Consider the following 19,345-nt stretch of genomic DNA (forward strand, 5'->3'; position numbering starts at 1 on the left):
TGACACTGGACGGCAGTGTTGTCTGATGAGTCTGGAGCTACAGCTGTGTAGTCCGCTCACCCATTCTCTAGTTTAGTTGATTGACTTTTTCTTCCGGAGATTACCTGCTGGACCTAAAAAATACCATGAGACCCTCACCTAAACGCCTGTTATAGGATTTTTCTGCCTGTTCCTGCATGGCTACTGCCCCAGCGTTGGTGTCCAGTGCTTCTGTGGGGTTCAGAGAAAATTGCAAAGTCACAACAAAATAAATAATTGCTTTGTGGGGCACTTCTTATACTAAATGCTTTACTCCTTCTTATACTACTGCTTTACTCCTGTGGGGTTCCTCTTGTTACCGGTCTCTGCTCCTGTGTTGGCGTACTCTCCATCCAGAGTTCCTGACTACCAGCTCTAGCTAAGTACTGGAGGTTTCTTACATTTACCTGGATAAGCTACAAAAAATATCTGACAACTGGCCACATCGAGGCCAAAAAAAAAAAAAAGACAATTACCTGTCCAGGTTTGTGGCAAATCTCTTCTGCTATTTATATTTGCTGGCCACTGTGTAGCAGAATTTGCTCTTACATGCAATCTGTAGAAAGAAAATTACAAATAATAAATAAATAAATACTTAACTAAATAAACCACAGTTAACTTTGTCCATCTTTGGGATGTCAGGATATGGGGGAGACACTATTACCATCATATAAACAAACGTGTAGAAAATGCCATTCATCCTTAGGCTTGGCTTAATTTGTTTAATAAGATAAAAGAGGTTCCCGTGCCACACTGTGGGCCTTATTCTGGTTGGAGCGGCCAAACGTGCGTACGTTCGCCATTACCGCACGCTAGCCGTACGCGGCCGTTAGGGTTAAGTCCACCCACAAATCAGCCGCTTACGTACGGCCAGAAATACCGTAGAAGGGGAGTGGCGTACAAATGAGCGTACGGCAACGTACGCGGACGGCTCAGCCCTTGCACTCCGACAACAGGCGTACAACGCCGTATACGGCCGTCATTCCTCCGTCTCCCCACCGACTTCTTGCGGAGATCTGAGCGTACGCCAGTTTGCACGGACGGGTCCCTATTGTTTTCAATGGAAAACTCAGCTTATGTCACCGCTCGTGAGAGTGAGCGTACGTCCGTGTACGCTGGCATACCCTTCACATATATGGACCTGCAAATCTTGCCTCTCAACTACTAATCTGACAATTGATTAATTAATCTATTTGTTATTCAATTATTGTTTTCTATTAACTCAATAGAAGATTGTGTGCAAAATAGTGGGCATGGGCTTAAAACATTGCTGAAACATCCTTTGTAGGTGTTAGATGTGGTTTATGTTATTGTATCATAAATACAAAACCTATGTTAGTATTAGAGTGAACACGTTGACACATGTCGACTTGTGTAGATTGAGTGTGCTACTGTGTAAAGTCTATGAAAGCACGTAGTGAATGTGTCTAACTGTTTAGCAAATACCTACCTTAGCGTATAAAAAGATTCTTACCTTAAATTAAACAAACCTTTAAATGTGGAGAAGTATAGAAACATAAGCTTCCAATGTGTTTGCGTGCTGTGTATGTGTGGCTTGCAGGCAGTGAAATCATGGTTTGGAGTTAATAGACTGCAGCATTGCTTATTACATTCAGGTGTATGTGTTTGAGTAGTAATCAGTGTTAATTAGCCAACTCAGGCGCACGCTGGCATGCGGTATCTGTAGGGGTGGTTTGAGCTGGCGGTTGGCGGCCGCCTGTTTGGTGTCCGAAATGAACGGTGCCTTAGTCGATCGTGCGGTAGTAGCACCGCTCATTTTTGGTGCACACCCCCGTGTACGCCCATATTTACGCCCATTTTCCCTCATTATTTCAGCCGCTCCCATCAACACGCCCCTATGCCGCCCCATTACCCGTACACTCGCGTACAGGTTCGCACGTTGAGACCCCGGCCGTAAGCGTTGTGGAGTGTTCGCGCCGGCGCATTAGCGTATCTGCACATGCGCAGATCGTGAAAAACCCCAGGACGTACGCGTACGGCCCGGACGCTCCAACCAGAATAAGGCCCTGAATGTGTTCATTATTAGCATTTAGCAAATAACAATGTACCTACAAGTATATACATGTCTTAAAACTGTTTGGGTCATTTACAATAGACATAACAAACGCAGAATAGTACTACAGCTGAAGTAGCACATGTGTACCATTATTGTATGATTCCGACCAAGGTTTGGGATGGAAACATGGGACCTGATCCTCAGTCAGATACAGACATGTTTCTTTTGCCGCAGATACATCTGCATCTTCTTGCCAGCACAAAGCCCTTCCCTGGTGTACATCCATGCATCTGAATGTTTAAGGACTGAGATACCCAACCTCAACATCCACAAACACTGAAATACTGCTTGGTAAATCTTTTGATGCACCATGGAAACTTGCAACAGCCCTATGAAAGGTGCAGTTTCTATGTCTGACTATGTCTCACTATATGAGTGGTTCAGCACCTTTGTATTCAACCGCATTCAGTGACATGTCCAATACACTCCCTTAAGATGCAACATTTCTATGCATCCTTATACTGTAGCTCCATTCCCTCATTACCTTACAGTCCAGAAGCACCTCTTACATATCTACTACCGTGCATCTAAATTTGAGCTGAAATAATGCATGCACAAATATGCAAATGTCAGTACAAATTTGATTTAGGAGGTATCCTATTAGCTGCACTAAATTGAGCTATCCAATTAGCCCTAATAAGCAGGCACCTATCGGAGATTATTCTTCACCTGCCTCAGGCACACGAATGAGAATACCGATAAGTACAGTAGTCCTGTTAATTTTGTTTTCTGTGAAAACTTATACAAAATCCCATATGTTATATCCTGACAACTGGTAAGTTAATGGTAAAAACAGGCTATAGTTGGATTATCCCGTAATACTGTACCTTCAAACTTAAAACTGCGATTTTAGCTTATTTTTGCCATGCGGTAAATTGTCACGGTAATAAAATACCGCCTTTATTTTTATACTTTTTCCCATCCTTCCTGCTCTTTTAAGAGGGTCGTATATAAATGTTGCTACTACAGACCAGAAGAAGTGATAGATAGATATAGATAGATAGCTAGATAGATAGATAGATCTATAATTGCTGATACACAAGACACAATGTAAAAATAGTATATAATTGTGCACAATTAAAAAGAATGTGACCACACAGCTCCTAATTCATAGCTATAGTTAGCAGCATATTTTAAATGCTGCTAACTGTAGCTTAGTGGACAAGACAATATCACAATCTCAGCTAAGACAAATCAGATATTGGAAAAAAATTACTTCTTGATAAATATATAAAATACAAATAAAAACACAAAAGTGCTGCATCCATTAAATGCTGGGAGAAATCAAAGCCTTTAACTTTGTAAGTGTGGGACTGATCATCTAAGCCTCTCAGCACATTTGCTTACTATTCTATAATACATTGTTTTAGGAATTAGGTGTGATTCATTAATTTTACTTTGAAACAGCATTTAAATTTCAGATTAAGCTATTGCCTGCCAGCTATTGACATCTATTGTGCACAGAAAAGGATATTTCCCCCATGAGCACAATTCCTTAATAAAGCTGGGTACACACTATATAATAAGCTCCACCTCTGATAACTTCAACTATATTGGCATTGCTCCTGGACGAATGATCTAGTGTATACACACTGAACGATAGTGTTAAAGATATAATTTGGTGATGTCAGCCGGCCGCCCACTGAACATGCAGTCATTGACGATATAGTCAAAATTTGATCCAGACACTAAGGGGGAAATTTACTAAAGGAAATTTGTAAAAAAAAATAGGTGTATTTGTATTTAGAAATACACTTATTTTGACATTTACTATCCCAAAAATACGGCAATTCGTATTCGTATTGATGTGCTATCAATGCGAATACGAATTGCCATATTTTCGGGATAGTAAATGTCAAAAATAAGTGTTTTTCTAAATACAAATACACCTATTTTTTATCAATTTCCTTTAGTAAATTTCCCCCTAAAGGTCTACACACAGAGGAAAGCATAGAGCTCACTTAACAACATAATAAAGAGACAGCGTCCTGCTAAGTTGTTTAAACTACTGTACAACTATCCCGCACAGGGGCAATCCCCTCTTAAGTAACCTCTGGTGACTGAACACCTTATCAACATAGCTTAAAGGGGGCCAGCATTGACTCAGCCTCCAAAAGAACTGGAATTATTGACAGTCACCAGTGTCTGGACATACAGAAACATAAGGTCCCGGGTGTCTTGCATGCAACTTCATCAAGGGAAGAAGTTGCGCATGTGTATGGCAAGCTTAAGTGCCCAGTGCACAGTGGTCATCTTGTATTGGAACACTTTATGTGATTTCAGCAGCTGAACAATTGGGTAAGAGTGGTCTGGAGACACTTTCATCCCTGGCGGACACTATAAAAATGTTTAAATGAACCCCACTAGTGTGGCCTGAACCTCGAGGGACTACACTGCTGTCATTTTACAAATATGTGTTAACATATCTATTCTATATGTATGTTACACTGGGAATTCCTAGATAATGATATAATTTTTTACTAAACTGGTCAACAACTGTACTGTGTGACCCAGGAACGGGCATTTTTTTAAACTGTATCTCAAATGTTGAAAATCTGAAACCTACCGGTTTGTCTCAATTCCATCATCATCGTCATCATCATGTTTAGCAGAGCCCCTTGAGCTTCTTCCAGTTAATTGAGTGAATATCTATAACAGCCAATAAAAAATATTTATATTATTATGTCAATCACAAAAAAAAAAAAAATAGTCCCATTATCATTGTAAAATCATGCTTATAACACCAGTTCAATTATAATACACAAATGTTTATGTCCATGGCAGCATGACAATTTTTCTTATGTGACTCCATATTATTGCAGATTTTTTGCACCTGTTAATAAAGATTTTTTATTGAGTCATTTTTTTTATTGGGTTTTCAAACATAGAAAAAGCAAATTAACATGAAAGTCCTGACAGAGGCACAATAAACACATAGCAAATGAGCACAAACAATAATTTGTACGTATACGGAATATTAGGATTACAACTGATTCATGAAAAGTGAAAAATTAAAAAGTCCTGGCTCCCTTTACCCATATAAGTACAACATAGTTACCCGAAGGTGCCATCCAGGCAACCAATAAAGCAGGATATATACTGTAGGAGCACATTTGTACAATGAAAGGTTTAAAAAATGTACTGCAACGTCATAATTCAAAATGAGCTAGTAATAAATGATCTCCTGCCAGAACCTCCATACCATATCCCAAATAAACCTACCTAATTCTAGCAAAATAAATTCCCCAAAAGAACCCCAAAGCAATCCTCCCCATAACCCCCCCACCCTGTATAACCTACCCCCAACTCAGGCATACCTGGAGCCTATCCCACTAACCCCTATCCCACTAACTAAACCTACCCATAGCTACCCTTATAGAAAGGTCCCCCCCCCTCCCACACCCTAAATTACTAAACACAGGATATTAAGAAAACAACGGATATATCAAGGGCTATAAACCTACAGCAATAATCCCAATTACATTAGATCAGCACATCCCCCTAGAAATAGTAGTACACCACATTTGGCAATAAGGATGTGTAAGGATGAAACACATAAAAAGAAAACAGGATATACAGCTGCTCATACAGTTAAGTAAATGGCAATCATTATCCAACAAAAATGTTCAAAACAGCATGAGACCTAGGGCCTTATTCTAGTTCACTCTTTCTGACAAAATTCTTCTTAGATGGACAAAACCATGTGCACTGCAGGGGCGCAGATGTAAAATGTGCAGAGAGAATTAGGTTTGGGTGAGTTATTTTGTTTCTGTGCAGGGTAAATACTGGCTGCTTTATTTTTACACTGCAATATAGATCTCACTTTGAAGTAAAACCCCACCCAAATCTAATTCTCTCTGCACATGTTACATCTGCCTCACCTGCAGTGCACATGGTTTTGTCCATCTAAGAAGGATTTTTTCAGAAAGAGTGAACTAGAATAAGGGCCCTAGAGACATACTGAGAGCGTCATGAATAAGAACCAGAGAATGCTAGTCTGGCCAGGCCTGCTTCCATGTATATCCAAATATATTACAGTCCCTCCTTTGTATATCCAAAAGCACACAAAGAACAGCCGGCAGTGTAAGGATAGAAATTCCAGAAATGTTATATCCAGCCAAGGACAGAAAGACGAACATGCAAGGAGGGGGTCCTCAATCAATAGTACAGCCGTTAGGGGTACCGGACGGGGCTTCACGAGATCCGACGCAGAAGCTGGAGCCGTAGTAGAAATATCAGAGGGAGCCTCCATTTGACATGGTAGATCCAGCAACGGTGTCTTTATGAAAGGTACTTGAAGCTTAAGCACAGGATGTGATAAGGTATTATTTCCTTCAGCAAAAGCAGCAAGGATCTTCCGAGTGGAGGCCTCAAGGATTTGGTATAGAGGGTCAGACATCGCTGAGCCACTTTACCTGACGCACGCTCCAAAGAAGTAGTAGAGACGAGGCAGTGATGGCTAGCACACCACACTCCACCTCTATATCAGAATGTACCAACAAGTGACACTAAATGTAGCAGGATAAGTTAAGTCAGAGCCACTGACAGAAGTCTTCTAGATCGCAGATACCGGATAGGCACTTCACAAGTATATAGTCCAGCAGGTGATCAGTAACTGTGGGAGAAATCAGCACCCCACTGCAAGATAGATCCCACCTCACAAGCTCCAAACAGATCAGGGGAGCCTGATCAGTAGTAGGTCAGCACAAGTACCTCAGCTCAGGAGCCAGGCGTGCAAGATGGCGCCGGCATCTCCGTGCGGTCAAGCAGCGTGCCTCAGGAGAGACGACTCCCGCTCTCCACTGCCAATCTTTCGCAGGATCACCAGGCACCTCCACCCTCCGAGACATCCGCCTGGGCACCAGCATAATCAAGTCAAAGTGCCGGGCATCGAAGACCAGCCAGAGCCGCCGGAAGATCCAAGATGGCGTCTGCACACGGCGAGGACACACAAACCTCAGCAGGCAGCCAGTCTGACCGTGCGTTGCACAGAAGAATCCCGCAGGCGCAGGGGACACAGGAGCAGCTGCGGAGCCAGTGGGGGTAAGTATACGGCGTCCAGGGGTCCCGGGGCAGGATATGCATAAAGGATTATGTCGGAGCTCTTACTCCCCGCACCCACTCACGTTGCCGGCCAAGCCACGCCCCCAGAATGAAATATTCTTATTAAATACTTTGTTCTTTACATAGTTGAATGTGCTGACAACAAAATCAAATGATCAATGGAAATCAAATTTATTAACCCATGGAAGTCTGGATTTGGAGACACACTCAAAATGAAAGTGGAAAAACACACTACAGGCCGATCCAACTTTGATGTAATGTCCTTAAAACAAGTCAAAATGAGGCTAAGTAGTGTGTGTGGCCTCCACGTGCCTGTATGACCTACCTACAGCGCCTAGGCATGCTCCTGAAGAGGTGGCGGATGGTCTCCTGAGGGATCTCCTCCCAGATCTGGACTAAAGTATCCGCCAACTCCTGGACAGTCTGTGGTGCAACGTGGCGTTGGTGGATGGAGCGAGACATGTCCCAGATGTGCTCAATTGGATTCAGGTCTGGGGAACGGGCGGGCCAGTCCAAAGCATCAATGCCTTCGTCTTGCAGGAACTGCTGACACACTCCAGCCACATGTCTTGCATTAGGAGGAACCCAGGGCCAACCGCACAGCATATTGTTTCACAAGCGGTCTGAGGATCTCGGTAGCTAATGGCAGTCAGGCTACCTCTAGCGAGCACATGGACGGCTGTGCGGCCCCCCAAAGAAATGCCACCCCACACCATTACTGACCCACTGCCAAACCGGTCATGCTGGAGGATGTTGCAGGCAGCAGAACGTTCTCCTTTGCATCTCCCGACTCTGTCATGTACTCAGTGTGAACCTGCATTCATCTGTGAAGAGCACAGGGCGCCAGTGCCGAATCTGCCAATCTTGGTGTTCTCTGGCAAGTGCCAAACATCCTACACGGTGTTGGGCTGTAAGCACAACCCCCACCTGTGGACGTCGGGCCCTCATACCACCCTCATGGAGTCTGTTCTGACTGTTTCAGTAGACACATGAATATTTGTGGCCTGCTGGAGGTAATTGGCAGTGCTCCTCCTGTTTCTCCTTGTACAAAGGCAGATGTAGCATTCCTGCTGCTGGGTTGTTGCCCTCCTACGGCCTCCTGCACGTCTCCTGATGTACTGGCCTGTCTCCTGGTAGCGCCTCCATGATCCGGACACTACAGATGGGTCTTGTCCCATCTTGGCAGGGGATGGCGCTGGCGTCGCCAGCCGGCATCCCCCGCCAGCGCCATGGTGAGAAGGGGACGCGCGCGCACGAGAGGCGCGCGCGTCCTCTTCTGACGGCGCTTCCATCCGTTCCCCCGGGTCCCCGCCGGCTTGCCGGCGGTAACCCGGGGTCCCCGCATCCCCCCCTAACCCCCCCTAACCCTGTCCGTCTCCCTGAGGCGGAGACGGACAGGGTTTCCATCGTGCTGGCGACGGAGACTGAGACGCGCGTGCGCGTGAGACGCACGCGCGTCTCAGTGCATTCGCTGGCGTGGCTGCTGGCGGGTCGCCAGCGCAGACGCCAAGGCGACCTGCCAGCAAGGATGGGACCTGACCCATCTGTACACTGACAGACACAGCAAACCTTCTTGCCACAGCTCGCATGGATGTGCCATCCTGGATGAGCTGCACTACCTGTGGGTTGTAGACTCCGTTCCATGCTACCACTAGAGTGAAAGCACCGCCAGCTTTCAAAAGTGACCAAAACATCAGCCAGAAAGCATAGGAGCTGAGAAGTGGTCTGTGGTCACCACTTGCAGAACAACTCCTTTATTGGGCTGTCTTGCTAATTGCTTATAATTATTACCTGTTGTCTATTCCATTTGCACAACAGCATGCAAAATTGATTGTCAATCAGCGTTGCTTCCTAAGTGGACAGTTTGATTTCACAGAAGTGTGATTGACTTGGCGTTACATTGTGTTGTTTAGGTGTTCCCAAAAGTCTGCAGTAGTGGGGAGCAATGGGGTTGCATCCTGAAAAGGAGGAAAATGTTGAGATGATATACAAGGTTACAACATCTATAGAATAGGAAGAACATGTGGCATAATAAAATTGAGCTACTGTGGGGGGAAGGGGACATACCAAAAATAGAAATCAGTATTGATCCTTGGGAAGACTCAATATAGACTTTGAATTATCAGCTTTTTTTTAAATAAACAACCTTTTTTTCCATCAATCCAATTCACCATTTTTATTATATTTATATATTTTTTTATACTCCTTAAAAACTTCATTTTTTACGCTCCTTAAAAACTTCATATCTTTCATATTTTACAAAAAATCTCCTTACACATATCTTCTCAAAACACATTAATTTGCCCATTGTTGAACCAGCCATGTGCATGCCGCCAAAACGGAACCTATTTCCGTTTTTAAATAAAGTTTTACGGTACTCTTTACCTAGAAGGGCGCCCGTCGTGGTGATCGCGGGTACATTTATGTCTGGCCGCGACGCGACCGACACGATGCCCGCGATTTCCCATTGAAACCCATGTTAAACATGGAAATCGCGTCAGTCGCGGCCGGCCATAAATGTACCCGCGATGTGATGCACCCGATTTCCCATAGGAATCAATGTTAAATTGCCCGACCGACGCGATTTTACTGTTAAATGCCTCAATGGACCCGATGTGGCCATAGGAATCAATGTTAAATGGGCTACAGAGCCCAAATAGGCACAATTAACCCTTAAATGTCCCCCCAAATTTTTAACGCCACCCCACGATCCACGCCAACCCGAAGCGTGGCGAGCCCGCGAGGGGCGGCGGTACGCGTCCTCCGACCTTTTCATGCCCTACTATCCACGTCGGCGTGGAGTTGAGAATAGAATAGTGTGGCGAGCGCAGCGAGCCACCGAGCCCGAAGCGTGGCGAGCGCAGCGAGCCCCGCGAGGGGACGCGGATACCTTCACAGGTAAACGCGTACCCTCGCGGGCTTCACAGGTGTCCGTGGCCACGCGGACACCTGTGAAGTCCGCGAAGGGACGCGTTTACCTGTGAAGGTATCCGCGTCCCCTTGCGGGGCTCGCTGCGCTCGCCACGCTTCGGGCTCGGTGGCTCGCTGCGCTCGCCACACTATTCTATTCTCAACTCCACGCCGACGTGGATAGTAGGGCATGAAAAGGTCGGAGGACGCGTACCGCCGCCCCTCGCGGGCTCGCTGCGCGCGCCACGCTTCGGGTTGGCGTGGATCGTGGGGTGGCGTTAAAAATTTGGGGGGACATTTAAGGGTTAATTGTGCCTATTTGGGCTCTGTAGCCCATTTAACATTGATTCCTATGGCCAAATCGCAGGCATTGAGGCATTTTACATGAAAATCGCGGTCAATCAGCCTTTTTAACATTGTTCCCTATGGGAAAATCGCGGTCATCGCGGGCAGCAGATTTTTATGTACCCGTGATTTACCCGCGATGCCCGCGATTTTACCCCCGACGCCCGCGATTCCAATCGCTGGCGCCCTTCTAGGTAAAGAGTACCAGTTTTACAAATAAAGTTTTGAAAGAACAAGGAACAAAATCAGTCTCAACCAGCATAAAAACTGAAGCTGGAAAGAGCCCAAGCATCCTTGACAAAGAAGCCCCGCAGCTTCGAAACGCGTTGGGTTGCAAGTGGAGACGATGAACACGCCGAAGACGCCACACGCTGTATACGCTGACCGGAAGTAAGAACCCCGAACTTCCGGCGCACAGCCCACTGCCGGAGAGGGCCGCGAACAAACTACAGACGCTGAAGGGAAGGTAAAGTTAGGGAGTCTGACCGTGCATTGCACAGAAGAATCCCGCAGGCGCAGGGGACACAGTGGGGGTAAGTATACGGCGTCCAGGGGTCCCGGGGCAGGATATGCATAAAGGATTATGTCGGAGCTCTTACTCCCCGCACCCACTCACGTTGCCGGCCAAGCCACGCCCCCAGAATGAAATATTCTTATTAAATACTTTGTTCTTTACATAGTTGAATGTGCTGACAACAAAATCAAATGATCAATGAAAATCAAATTTATTAACCCATGGAAGTCTGGATTTGGAGACACACTCAAAATGAAAGTGGAAAAACACACTACAGGCCGATCCAACTTTGATGTAATGTCCTTAAAACAAGTCAAAATGAGGCTAAGTAGTGTGTGTGGCCTCCACGTGCCTGTATGACCTACCTACAGCGCCTAGGCATGCTCCTGAAGAGGTGGCGGATGGTCTCCTGAGGGATCTCCTCCCAGATCTGGACTAAAGTATCCGCCAACTCCTGGACAGTCTGTGGTGCAACGTGGCGTTGGTGGATGGAGCGAGACATGTCCCAGATGTGCTCAATTGGATTCAGGTCTGGGGAACGGGCGGGCCAGTCCATAGCATCAATGCCTTCGTCTTGCAGGAACTGCTGACACACTCCAGCCACATGTCTTGCATTAGGAGGAACCCAGGGCCAACCGCACAGCATATGGTTTCACAAGCGGTCTGAGGATCTCGGTAGCTAATGGCAGTCAGGCTACCTCTAGCGAGCACATGGACGGCTGTGCGGCCCCCCAAAGAAATGCCACCCCACACCATTACTGACCCACTGCCAAACCGGTCATGCTGGAGGATGTTGCAGGCAGCAGAACGTTCTCCTTTGCATCTCCCGACTCTGTCACATCTGTCATGTACTCAGTGTGAACCTGCATTCATCTGTGAAGAGCACAGGGCGCCAGTGCCGAATCTGCCAATCTTGGTGTTCTCTGGCAAGTGCCAAACATCCTACACGGTGTTGGGCTGTAAGCACAACCCCCACCTGTGGATGTCGGGCCCTCATACCACCCTCATGGAGTCTGTTTCTGACTGTTTCAGTAGACACATGAATATTTGTGGCCTGCTGGAGGTAATTGGCAGTGCTCCTCCTGTTTCTCCTTGTACAAAGGCAGATGTAGCATTCCTGCTGCTGGGTTGTTGCCCTCCTACGGCCTCCTCCACGTCTCCTGATGTACTGGCCTGTCTCCTGGTAGCGCCTCCATGATCCGGACACTACACTGACAGACACAGCAAACCTTCTTGCCACAGCTCGCATGGATGTGCCATCCTGGATGAGCTGCACTACCTGTGGGTTGTAGACTCCGTTCCATGCTACCACTAGAGTGAAAGCACCGCCAGCTTTCAAAAGTGACCAAAACATCAGCCAGAAAGCATAGGAGCTGAGAAGTGGTCTGTGGTCACCACTTGCAGAACAACTCCTTTATTGGGCTGTCTTGCTAATTGATTATAATTTCCACCTGTTGTCTATTCCATTTGCACAACAGCATGCAAAATTGATTGTCAATCAGCGTTGCTTCTTAAGTGGACAGTTTGATTTCACAGAAGTGTGATTGACTTGGCGTTACATTGTGTTGTTTAGGTGTTCCCAAAAGTCTGCAGTAGTGGGGAGCAATGGGGTTGCATCCTGAAAAGGAGGAAAATGTTGAGATGATATACAAGGTTACAACACAATAGGAAGAACATGTGGCATAATAAAATTGAGCTACTGTGGGGGGAAGGGGACATACCAAAAATAGAAATCAGTATTGATCCTTGGGAAGACTCAATATAGACTTTGAATTATCAGCTTTTTTTAAATAAACCCCTTTTTTTTCATCAATCCAATTCACCATTTTTATTATATTTATATATTTTTTATACTCCTTAAAAACTTCATTTTTTACGCTCCTTAAAAACTTCATATCTTTCATATTTTACAAAAAATTTCCTTACACATATCTTCTCAAAACACATTAATTTGCCCATTGTTGCCGCCAAAACGGAACCTATTTCCGTTTTTAAATAAAGTTTTACAAATAAAGTTTTGAAAGAACAAGGAACAAAATCAGTCTCAACCAGCATAAAAACTGAAGCTGGAAAGAGCCCAAGCATCCTTGACAAAGAAGCCCCGCAGCTTCGAAACGCGTTGGGTTGCAAGTGGAGACGATGAACACGCCGAAGACGCCACACGCTGTATACGCTGACCGGAAGTAAGAACCCCGAACTTCCGGCGCACAGCCCACTGCCGGAGAGGGCCGCGAACAAACTACAGACGCTGAAGGGAAGGTAAAGTTAGGGAAAGGTAGCAGAAAAACACCTCCCAGCGCACTGCAACGGACCACCGGCAGCCCCATTTCCATCTAAGTCACGGCACCAACAGCAACCACTCAAATACCCGTAAAAAGGGCTGTAAACATTTCTTTACAAGTATATGTGTTTTATATATGTTTTACACAAAACGGCATGCACAAGTTTCTAACTCCCAATAACACATAACCAAGCGCTCTATTTTTCTTTCAGCACTGTATGTATAACTGCAACAATATACATGTATTCCGAAAATGTAAACATGGTGTGCGTTATGAGTAGAAACAGAACATTATCTTCATGAAATTTTCATAGAATATCAATGTGTTTTAGCATGAGCGCAGTAAGTGACTGGTATGTATGGGGTGGAAGGGGCAGGATGGGTAGCAAGTGAAATATTAGGAGGGAAACAAGACACATTTTGTAACCTCAAACAGCAACTAAGCACTAAACATGTGGAAAGTAGACAAGTGGTCGAAATATAGGAGTGGTCAAATGGAAGTGAGATACTCACAAATCTCCCTGGCAGGAGAGGGACCAGATTGCTCAATGTGGTGGAGATCTTAAATAAGAACGGGCTTACCATTAAGGTTGACAATAAACTTGAAAGGAAACTTGCATCAATATCTAAATCTACTAACTTGGAGGGCCTTGGTCAAGTCCCGAAAGTCTCTCCTCTTAGCAAGCCTCAAGGGGGAGAGGTTTTGGTAGAATTGAAGCATGACTGAATCGAAGAGAATGTGAGATTTACCAATAGTAGCAGCCAGAATGAGCTCTTTATCCTTGAATCTAAGGAATTTCATAATGACGTCTCGTTAGGGTTATTTTTCCCTGGGTTTGGGCCGGAGAGATGTACGTGCCCATTCAAGTGGTAGGCAGACAGGGGGTCGGAAAACCAGCCTCAGGTCTAGTTTATGCAGCGCAAGGGTATGCTTTGATGAATAGGTGAGTATTCAGTGCATGTTTGAAGCTTTGCAAGGTTGGGGAGAGTCTAATTGAGCAAGGGAGTGCGTTCCACTGAAGCACGGGCAAAGTCCTGAACTCTAGCGTGGGAAGCAGTGATCAGGGTGGAGGAGAGACAACAGTCCTCAGCCGACCATAGAGGGCGGGAGGGTGCATGAATGGTGATGAGGTTAGAGATATATGGTGCAATGGAGTTAGAGATGGCCCCGTATGTGAGTGTGAGGTGTTTGAAGAGGATTCTGTAGGGGAATGGGAGCCAGTGCAGATTTTGTTGAAGGGGAGTGGCAGAAGTACAGCGTCGGGAGAGGAAGAGGAGCAAGTTGGGATCGAGCGAGGCCAGTGAGGAGAACATTGCAGTAGTCGAGCCGTGAGATGACCAGTGAGTGGATGATAAGCTTAGTTGATATCTGTATACTCACTGTAACAGCTGTTTCCTCTGCAGTATTTTACAGTAATATTATGCATATAACAAATATCAAGGAAAGAATATTACTACTATAAAACAGCTGGCTATGTTACATTCCTATTTTTGGGTTGGGATCATACTTGCCTACTTTTGAAAATGAGTTTCAGGGAGATTATAGTTGGTAATAGAATTTTGCACAGCGCCCCATTGAGGGCGTGCTAGTTCCATAAATGGAGAGATTGTGAAAAGAGATTGTGAACGTGGCACCTACAAGCGTGGGTATGTACTGCTATATCTGAGAGGAATCTTTTAAAATTGCTTATAGCCAAATGTAGATGAGCCCCTAAGCAGTTAGTAAGAGCTACTATACTTGCTAAATTGCTGGGAAATGGTGCTGATGATTCAATGTAAATATATCTATCTCTCATTCCTTTTTCCCCAAAAAATGAAACAGTGTAATGTGGGCTAGGTGAAATGAGGGAGATTGCTAGACTAATGAAGGAGAGAGGGAGATCGCTGTTATTTGAGGGAGTCTCCTGCAGAATGCAGGAGGGTAGGCAACTATGGTTGGGATATTCTAAACCAAAGTAGTTTTGGCATCAGAGAGGCACAGTGTGTGTTCAGTCAGGCTGAATCAGGTCAAACATGCCCCCTGCCTCATATCAATCAATTTATATTTGACTATATGTTAAGAAACATATATGAAACCACTATTTTGTGGTAATAGTTTCACACACACACACACACACACATTCAGACCAGAAAACTGCAGTCTACAATAAGTGCAACCCTCAATGTGAATATTGAATTTATATGCAACATATTTGCTTTTCTATGCATCACCTGGTTAGTGGATAGTTTGTCAGGATGTTTCACTTTGAATGAGCCACGAGTACTGCTCCATTCATTCTTCCTTATGTCCTCTCTCAGGGGGTCGACAATACACTTGCTTTGGCTCTTCCTTATATCTCTCTGCATATCAGCTTGAATAACATCATCCCAGGAACATGGTGCAATACCCGGGGGCAAATATCGAGGAGGGGGGCCAGTAGCAAGCCATCCAGCATAAGATTTACCTTTGAAATGTGGGATAATGTTATCAACCTCATCTCTAGGCATGTGAGGACATATATTTGCTTGTTCTTCATATTCTCTCACATGGACTCTTTCAGGTGGTTTTGTTTCTTCTGCACAATCAACAATTATCTTGTTCTTTTCCAGAAATTTCTGGATAAATGTTAGATTATCAAGAGTAGATTCGTTATGCATCTGAATTGAAGTCAATCTATTCTCTAGTGTTTGTAATTCAGTCTGAAAACCGTCATTTAGTTCCGTACTCTCGCGATCACTGTCTTCCTCCTGTGAAATAGAATCAGCGCTGGTTTCCGAATCACTGATCAGTGATAATGTGGGGCTGCCAACACTGGCTTGTTCCATCATTGCACACTGGCTGTCAGATTGCGAATGTGACGAAGAAACTGTTTCTATTCTGTTTAAACAACAAACTCCTGTCCCTTTCTCAAATGTGTCTGTACAACAGAGCAGAAAAAAAAATTTGGTAAAACAATTAAAAATTGAAGAACTTATATATTTTTTTCCAACAAATGAAGTGTGTTTTCAACCCTAGACTAAAAGTACAACTGTGCTTGATATAGAATTGCTAGCACATTGGGGAATATTCTGGTTCACTCGCAAAGGCAAATTCCTTCTTAAATGGACAAAACCATGTGCACTGCCAGGAGGGGACTGCTTTATTTTTACACTGCAATATAGATCTATTGAAGTAAAACCCCACCCACATCTAATTCTATCTGCACATGTTACATCTGCCCCACCTGCAGCGCACATGGGCCCTTATTCTGATCGGTGCGGCCGGATCCGATAATGCGGCCAGCACCGTGCGTCCTAAACCCCGCCTTCCATACGGATCGCCAACTCCGTCCGTACGCGGTAAGAAGCTGTCCGAACGGACCGCACGTGTATTTCTCATGAATACAACTCCTCCATCTCAGGGAATCTCCCCCATCATTCGATGGTCGCAGACCATCGAATGCAGGACCGAGTGGCCAGGCAGCTCCCGCAACCTCAGACCACACGGGCATTTCTCCGTGCAAAAGCAGGGATCTGGGCGGGCAGCTGACATCCGGCAATGTCATATGTCCGCCCCCTACACGTGCGTCACGGCCGCATTACCATACGTACGCCCAGCGTTTGCATGGGAACGCCCATGAAACGCGGGGTGTAAACATATGGTAATGAGCCCAAACAGCCCTTCACACCCTCTCCACCCCCTGTTCACTACGAATGCGGAATGTGTTCATGCGGAATGTGGCCGTGCGTCCCGCTCGCACATGCGCAGAGACGCCTCTGCACATGCGCAGACACAAAACATCAGCGGCACGAACGCACGCGGATATTACCGCACCAACCAGAATAAGGGCCATGGTTTTGTCCATTTGAGAAGGAATTTGCCTTTGCGAGTGAACCAGATAACCCCCATTCTCTCTAGGGCCCTTATTCTGATCGATGCGGATATTCCCGCTTGCGTACGGGCCGCCGATGTTTATCTTCTGCGCATGTGCAGAGGTCACTCTGCGCATGTGCAGGCGATTTCGCCGCACGGATTCTTTATACGCCGCACAGGGGGCGTAGAGGGGCGTGAGGGGCTACTTATCCTCATTACCCTATGCATACGCCCCGCGTTTCATGGGCGTTCCCATGCAAACGCGGGGCGTATGCATGGTAATGAGGCCGTGACGCGTGGGTACGGGGCGGGCATCTGACATCGCCGGATGTCAGCTGCCCGCCCCCATACAAGATTTCACACGCACAAGTGTCCGTGTGGTCTTGTGTTGCGGGACCTGGTGGAGCGTGCGGCCCTGCATTCGATGTTCGGCGACCATCGAATGCAGGGGCTGCTCCCACCATGGAGGAGGCGTATCCCCGTCCAATTTCATGCGGATCGCCACATATCCGCGTACGGACGGCCGTGGCGATCCGTATGGAAGGCGGGGATTCGCCTGCACGGTCGGAGCCGCATATGCGGCTCCGGCCGCACCAACCAGAATAAGGGCCTAGGGGAGGAAGCGTCTAGAAATGAAAAGAGGTGATATTGCCCATAACAACCAATCAAATTATAGCTATAATTTTCTGGATGCCTTAGAGAAATGATAGACATAATTTGATTGGTTGCTTTGGGCAACATATCACTATTTTAATTTTTAGAAGCTTTAGTAAATTTACCCCTAAGTTTCCTAATAAGTTAACCTCCAGTAAATGCTAAATGTGGAACAAGCTCTCTAGTGGATGGTTAGTTAAAATAGATAATAAAAGGCTTGTTTAAAGAAAATTGAAGGACATATACTAGCAGCATGGATAAGGCCGCTATAGCTCTTAATGCTTCGCACTTACAAGCAAATCACTATTAACTTTGATTACTCTAGGGCAGGGGTAGCCAACTCCAGTCCTCGAGCGCTACCAACAGTTAACGTTTTCCAGGTCTCCGCACAGAATCATAAGTGAAGTAATTAGCTAAACCTGTGGATCATTTATAATGTGTCAGTCAGTAATGAGTGCACCTGTGCCCCAGCTAGGTGATCTAGAAAACGTGAACTGTTAGTAGCTCTCGAGGACTGGAGTTGGCTACCCCTGCTCTAGAGCAGTCCAACCTTAATCAAGCGTGAGCTACTCAAGACAAAATAAACCTCCTCAGGAGCTACTAAAATATGCCCAATGCCCATGATACTATGCAGCACACTGTAATGCCCCTGACACACTATGCTACACACTGTAATGCCTCTGACACATTATGGCACACACCGCAATGCCCCTGATACTATGCTACACACCGTAATGCCCGACACATTATGCCACACACCGCAATGCCCCTGATACTATGCTGCACACCGTAATACCCCTGACATACTATGCTGCTCACTGACACAAGATACTGCACACAATGTCCCACAGTAATTCTTCTAATAAATTGTAAATTACCTGCTTATTGGCAGGGAACAATGTTCATTGCCATGGGGTCAATGCTAGTTGCCAAGGAGTCAATGTTAGTTGCCAGGGGTTAATGCTCATTGCCAAGGGGTTAATGTTCGTTGCCGGGGTCAATGTTCATTGCCAAGGGCTAATGCTTGTTGCCAGGGATTAATGTTTGTTCCCAGGGGTTAATGCTCATTGCCAAGGTGTCAATGTGTGCCCACCATTGTTGTTCTTCCCCACACTCCTCCCCTCGAAAGAAACAGATGCTAGAAGTCTGACAGGGTGCACAGCGCTGCAGTGTTACCCAGAAGTTCCAGGTAGCGCTGAGAGCTGTGGTCCCTGTCAGATGCTAGAGGTCAAATATGACTTCTAGTGTCTATCTCCTCCGAGGTGAGGAGTGTGGGCCTGTAGGGGAATGTAGCAATGGAGGGTGAAGGTGGCAGAGGGGAAAGCGACGTCAGCGGGCATGCGGTTAGCAGTGGTCGAGCCCTCCGGATTTCTCCGGCAAGCTACCGTTAGCTCGCAAGTGACGGGTTGGCAGCCACTGCTCTAGAACTTTTACACCAGTCAAATAAAATACATTGTGTAAATCAGGGGTGGCCAAACTGGTCCTCGAGATCTACCAACGGTCCATGTTTTCCAGATCCCCTAGCTGGTGCACAGCTGCAGTCATTACCAATTGTCACATTTTCAAACCTGCTGCATTCATTCCTACTATAGATCCACAGGTTGCCTGAAAAACATGAACTGTTGGTAGATCTTGAGGACAGGTTTGGCC

General features: G+C 45.8%; 1 protein-coding gene across 18 annotated transcripts in view; it reads right to left on the bottom strand.

The window, feature by feature from the left end:
- The window catches only part of TEX14 (testis expressed 14, intercellular bridge forming factor), a 165,425-nt gene that overhangs the window by 45,328 nt on the left and 100,752 nt on the right, over positions 1 to 19,345 (bottom strand). For all 18 annotated transcript variants that reach the window (XM_083173882.1, XM_083173875.1, XM_083173877.1 and 15 more), the window contains 4 exons: positions 15,421 to 16,106; positions 4,662 to 4,744; positions 495 to 574; positions 139 to 210 (listed from right to left, as the gene is read on the bottom strand). In XM_083173882.1, coding sequence (XP_083030008.1) covers positions 139 to 210; positions 495 to 574; positions 4,662 to 4,744; positions 15,421 to 16,106 — 921 coding nt within the window. The remainder of the gene's footprint in view (positions 1 to 138; positions 211 to 494; positions 575 to 4,661; positions 4,745 to 15,420; positions 16,107 to 19,345) is intronic.

The sequence above is a fragment of the Crinia signifera genome, chromosome 2, assembly GCF_055691185.1.
Source record: "Crinia signifera chromosome 2, ASM5569118v1, whole genome shotgun sequence".
NCBI lineage: Eukaryota > Metazoa > Chordata > Amphibia > Anura > Myobatrachidae > Crinia > Crinia signifera.